Source organism: Gossypium hirsutum, chromosome A11 (genome assembly GCF_007990345.1).
Source record: "Gossypium hirsutum isolate 1008001.06 chromosome A11, Gossypium_hirsutum_v2.1, whole genome shotgun sequence".
In the NCBI taxonomy this organism is placed as follows: Eukaryota; Viridiplantae; Streptophyta; class Magnoliopsida; order Malvales; family Malvaceae; genus Gossypium; species Gossypium hirsutum.
In genome coordinates this window covers 3,745,648-3,751,906 of record NC_053434.1, presented here as the reverse complement: position 1 = coordinate 3,751,906, position 6,259 = coordinate 3,745,648, and the positions used below count along the sequence as shown (strand labels likewise).

The following is a 6,259-nucleotide window of genomic DNA, read 5'->3' as shown; positions in this document are numbered from 1 at the left end:
CGTCAATCCCATCCCATCCAATTCTGTTCTGTTCTTTTAAAAAAAGATTGGGACTGACATTGACTGTGTTTTTTGTCTGAAAGTATACACAATCAGCCGCTTTTATGTAACAACATGCCTTTACTGTTTTTCTTAACTTCTTATACACAAATTTAAATAATAATAAAAATTATTAATAAATGAAAAAAACCCAACCCAATCGAAACCACCCATTTCTTCTTTGTTTTCGGTTGATTACTCAAACAGTATAAATATTTAATTTCTCTGAACAAAGGGTGTGCCAAATCACTGCCGTGAACATCATTATATGGCAGAAAAAGTATAGGTATAGTATGCCTGGGAAACTGAATCACTGACATCTTCATCTGTTATAATTCACTACTATTTTAGAAACTCAATTTTTTTTATTATAATAAAAGCATTTTTAAAATAATTACATCTTATATCTTTTGATATTGAATAATTACATAATTTTTTTTTATCAATAATTGATTGACTTAAGATTCAATAAATTGAAAATCAAAATAAATTGACCTAAGAACTACTATTATGAATCAATAAGTGGTGGAGCCAGAAAGGTTGATAAGGTATTTGTCACTTTTATAATAGAAACTTTTTTATTTAAATTTTTTATAATTTATAAAATTTTAAATTATTAATAATAAAATTATGTATTAACCACTTAACATTATAAAATGTTGACTATTAAAATAATAAAATTATATTTTATTTATTGTAAAAATATATAATTTAGTTTTGACCTGAAAATAATTTTTTACCTCCACTATTAAAATCAATTGAATTAAACAATTGAACTAGAAAACAGATTAAATTTTTAATATTTTTTATAATTTATTTAATTGAAACAAATAAATCAGTTTACAAACTTGATTCTCAAAATCTTGTTTGCACCTTGGTGGAAGAGCATCAAGAGGGTTTAGGTGTTATGTATACTTTGAGGGTATAATCTACGTTAATAGAATCGAGGTTTTACTTTTCTGAAGGAGGAAACCGTACAAATGTAGAATTTTTAGGATTATTGATTTTTTACAATTATAGTTATATTTGTGATTTGGGAAAGAAAAGAAAGGTCAAATCTAGGATTAGAATATTAAAATAAGAAATTATAATATATCTTGTTTTTTTATTGGTGGGAGACGTGAGAGATAGATAAGATAAGAGTGAAATATAGAAATTTTGCATGGGAAAGAGTTACCATACAATCTCTTTCCCTCTCTCTCTCCTGACGTTTATATAAACCTTGGAAATGGGCATCTTTGTTTTTCATACACACTTTAATTTTCTTGACTGCCTCCAAACACGCTCACCTCATCTCTCTTGAAAAAGAAAAATAGTAGTTTGAATTCTTTTGTTTTTCTTCTCTAATGGCGACCTATTCGTTTCAGTCTCATCCTTTTCTTCTTGACTCCTTTTTCTTACCAAACACGTCCACTACCAAAGTTTCTGGTTTCGTGGAAGAAGGCAACATCATTAATCCCAATTGTTTCCCTCAATTTTACCAGGATTCACCTGTTGGTCCTATGCTCCATCAAAGTAACTGTCTTGATCACAGTTCAAATGAGCCTTCCACCGTGACTAAAAAACAGAGCACCGACGATGGTTCCTCCACTGCGGTGGATAAGCTTGAAAGTGGTGAGCAAGTCACTCAGAAGAAAAGGACAAGGAATGGGACAACCTCGAATTCTGCACAATTTAAGGTTTGTCCATGACCATGTTTTTTTTTTAAATATTGCGTTTCGGGTTTTTCAATAATGGGTTCCCTAACTGTTTTTTATGATTGATCCATGGAATTTTTTCATTAGGGTGCAAAAGAAGGGAAAACCAAGAAGCAAAAGAAGTGCAATGACGGCTTGAAAAATGAAAAGAAAGGGTGTAACTCTAAAGCTGATAAGAAAGCCCAAGAGAAAGCAACTGAACAGCCACCAACAGGTTACATTCATGTTAGAGCCAGGCGGGGTCAAGCCACCGACAGCCACAGTCTAGCAGAAAGGGTACTGTTACTCTAGCAAAACTCACTTTTTCTGGGGCTAAGAATCCCACACTTTTTGCAGCAACAAGCAGCAGCTTGGGCTTGACCCTCAGCCCCTTTTCTGGGTCAAAACCTAGCCCCTGGTTTTAAGATTAGATTAATTGTTCCTTATTGGTTATTTTCTTGAAATGGATTTTGCAGGTAAGAAGAGAGAAAATAAGTGAACGGATGAAGACATTACAGCGACTTGTTCCAGGGTGTGACAAGGTGATCAAGTTCAGTTCCAGTTTAATTTGCCATTTGTCTTTTTTTTTTTAAACATTTCTGACAGGCTGTTCTGATCACGAGGTTAATTTTTGTACGAAAATAGGTGACTGGAAAGGCCCTTATGTTGGATGAAATTATCAATTATGTTCAGTCCCTACAAAACCAAGTTGAGGTAACAATTAACAAACTGTTTTTTTAACATTATTTCTAATAGTAAGATCAAACAACCAATACATAATCTCTTTTTTCTTTGTCTTTCTTTTTATTGGTAGTTTCTGTCAATGAAGCTTGCTTCTTTGAGTCCCATGTTCTATGACTTTGGAGTGGACCTGGAAACATTGATGATCAGACCAGAAGTAAGAAAGCATGTGTTGTTTAAAGCTATGCCTAGTTTGCGCACCATTTATATGTGTTAACTATAAGCCATTATTTCATTACTGAAGCTGATGAAATCTTTGTCTCTCTTGACATTATTATTGTTTTTTTTTTATTAGAGGGTGAGCAGTACTGAAACATCCCCACTTCCAATGCCATGTCCACAACAATGTAACCCCATTCAGACCACCATTGCCCCATCTCACAATTATCCTCTTCTGGATGTTTCAACTGCACTTTTTCTTCAACAGGGGCTAAGGCCCAATCTCTTTTCTCACTCTCAGGTATATTCACATAAAAACAACCACATTTATCAGATATATATATATATAAATATGTAAATGTATATATATTCTAACTATTTGACAAGACATCTTTTTCAGGATAATGGAAGTTTATTGTGGGATGTGGAGGACCAAAGACAAAAAATTTTCAACTCATCTCAGCTCAACGACAACTTATGTTCTTTCCATTAATATTAATGCAGAGAGAGAGTGAGAGAGAGCTGCCCTACAAACATCTGGTAGTAAACCCCTGATGTACTGTCTTTTTTTTTCTTTTTTTTTTTCATGCAATAAAAACATTAAAACAATTTCCATTGTAAATTTACCTACATTTTTCCTTTGTTAAACCAGCAAAAAATACCGGAAAAACAAAGATTCAAAACCAAGTTCATCTGGCTTTTTTCTGCATAACTTTTCCATGGAGGAATTAAGAGCAGCATCTGAAAGGTGAATAAAAGGGCAGCTTGCAAAGCAACATTGAATGGAGGAAGAAGAACGCAAAAGGACAGATATAAAACCGACCAAAAATAAGACCATATCTTTTTGTAGATCCATTGTTCCTGTCTGTTTTGACTCCCCCCATGTCACTTTCATGCACAAATTCCTAGACCCTACGCCTGTTTAGTGTTTCTGCCCTAGAACTAAAACGAAGAACCGCTAAATTTATTTTCTTTCATGTAGTAAAAGTAAAAAGTATGTTGTAATGTAAAAATCAACTTTATAAAATCTCTTTTCCGTTGCTTTTACTGTTTTTCTGTTATTTCTGTTATATTTATTGTTGTCATGTTTATTTGCTGAAGAAAAAAAGTAAATAAAATAATATTAAAATTTAAAATTTTATTTAAATTAAATGATTAAATAAATATATATGTAAATAGAATTAATAGTAAGAAAAATATATAAGAATAGCTGTTAAGTTTACAATAAATAGGTATGGCTAGGTAGGTTCTGATGCTCTGTGGTTGATGTGACCAGTTGTGCAATATTTGGCTTCAATTCGAGGTGGAATCTTCTTGGTTCTTGCATTTATGGGGGCTTTAGCTTCATTTATTAGATGATCTTCCTATAGACGAATTCTGTCATGATACAAAAATAATTATTTGATTTTTTATTTTGGTTCGTCTAGGGTTCGTTGTGTTATTTGTTAATATTTTGAAAATATAATTATTTGAATTGATAATTAATAACTTGAGTCATTGGATTGTGTCTATATAATCCAAGTTGAAGTGTTTTCTTTTTAATATATAATTTAGCCGACTTGGTATTTTCCCCTTACAAGTTGAAGATTCTAAACAGTGCAAATTAATAATTGGTCTGAAAGAAGAAGAAATATATATATATATATATATAGTATTTGGATTAATATTTGTAAAAAGATGGACAATTTTCACTTCTAATGTCCAAAGATTGCCATAGCCTGTCTGGTTATGGATCAACAATATCTTCAACATAACATGTATTTGCTGTCCAAAGCACCAGAATTCCTTTTTCCTTGATGGCAACATCAGAATGGTGGTCTCTATTCTCAACGTAATCATATAATAATAATGAATATATAATATGAAACTGAATGACAGCCCACCAATGAAAGGATGACAGTGTTCCTTCACTTGTGGCTCTTCAACCTCCTAATCACATCATTGTATCAATGGACGTAAATATAGAAATATATTGATAAAATTATGATTAGGGTTTCGATGCCTTTTGTCAAGCGCTTTGAGTAAGATTTTGCAATTTGTTTGTTTTGGAATATTTGGTTTAAGTCCATAATGGAAGAAGAGAATATTGTTATGGAGATGATCATAGGAATTTTTATTTTATTTTATTTTTTTATAAAGTTGAGGAAACAATGAATATTAAGAAGCAAGAAAAAGGTAGGCAGCCCAACTATAGTGGTCAAAGGAATTGGAAAAAAATGGTGATCTTGATTTAATATTCGTACCAGTTAAATATACCCCATTAAACAATCAAAAAGCTTGGATTCTTTTTTCTAAAAATATATTCCATTTGGCATTTCTTATATTCTTTGTATTAATTAAATATGCATGTTTTGCATTATGATTTGATTATGGTACAAACTGATTTGATTAAAACTCCCAAATCATCCAATTAAATCCTTAATTATCAGCATCCTTGGGCATGACCCACTGTAATTAAACCAATCTCTCTTTTGTTTTAACTCTGGTATAGAAGCAGACAATCCATGTGGTTCAAAGTGTTTCACTTGTTTTTTTACACTGACCCACACAAATTAACTTCCATAGATGCTGCAACGACTAACAAATAACAACCTCCCCCACTTTCTTCACCATTCCAAAGTCTAAATCTCCAAAAACCAAGGAAACAGAACTCCGGAAAATGTCGGAAAATAAAATTTTATGTGTTCAAACCGTTTGAAGTTGCTTTTCTAACAAAGCTGTGACATTGAAATTTTCTTTCAAGTGAGATGATAACGATGATTCAGTTCATAGAATGATTGCTTTACCAATCAATTCATAGATGGAAAAACAGTGATATGATATTTAAGTGAGAGTGGTTAAGTGTCTCCAGGAGAGGAAATTAGTGAATGCCATCTGGATAATGAGGTGTTTTATTAGCATACAAAATGGAGTAAATGCTCTTTATATAATGTAAGCTCACCAACTGATCAATCTTCTTCTTCATGGACCCTCATGTTTCTCCATTTATGATGTGTTATTACGTGTTTTTATTTAATTAACATCATGTCTATAACATATATCGTAAAATTAAAACTTACTATATTAGTGTCTGATTCACTAAAATTTTATTTTATAAAAAATGACAATTTCGAAAGTTGGAATTTACTTCCGGATGTCTCCGGAACTTGCAAGAATTTGGATCCCGCAAGTTTATTACAGAAGAAAATCATTGTTAAATTATTATTATATATATGAAACAGATTGAAATATATTAAATTATGTTACATTCATCATATTATGTAATAAATTTTAAAAAAATAGATATAATAATTAAATACGATATTAGTTGAAATAATAAAAATATTATAATACTTAAATAGTCTATTGATCAAGAATGTTCTCAAAGCTATGAGATTGATCCGCAAGCCGTACCTGTGTGACAATTTAAATGGGTGCATCAGTTTCAAATGTTATTATATAAAAAATAATAATATTTTGGGTTCAGATTTTCATCTATTGCCTTCAAAATAATATATATTACTCTGTAAAAAAATAACTTTTGATAAATTTTCATCGAATGGAGACCAAATTGAAGGGTACTGACACGAAACTTGTGATTAAAAAAAGAAATTAAGAAAATTATAAAATGACATATTTTGTTTTGTCTGGGCAATAAATGATTT

General features: G+C 31.1%; 1 protein-coding gene across 1 annotated transcript; it reads left to right on the top strand.

The window, feature by feature from the left end:
* Positions 1 to 1,198: 1,198 nt before the first annotated feature.
* Positions 1,199 to 3,662, top strand: LOC107923621 (transcription factor bHLH137). The gene is made up of 8 exons (XM_041080626.1): positions 1,199 to 1,718; positions 1,824 to 2,012; positions 2,192 to 2,257; positions 2,361 to 2,429; positions 2,530 to 2,613; positions 2,752 to 2,916; positions 3,016 to 3,155; positions 3,268 to 3,662. Exons 1-7 carry the CDS (start codon positions 1,386 to 1,388, stop codon positions 3,106 to 3,108), a joined length of 999 nt encoding a protein of 332 aa, XP_040936560.1. The 5' UTR covers positions 1,199 to 1,385; the 3' UTR covers positions 3,109 to 3,155; positions 3,268 to 3,662.
* Positions 3,663 to 6,259: the final 2,597 nt, after the last annotated feature.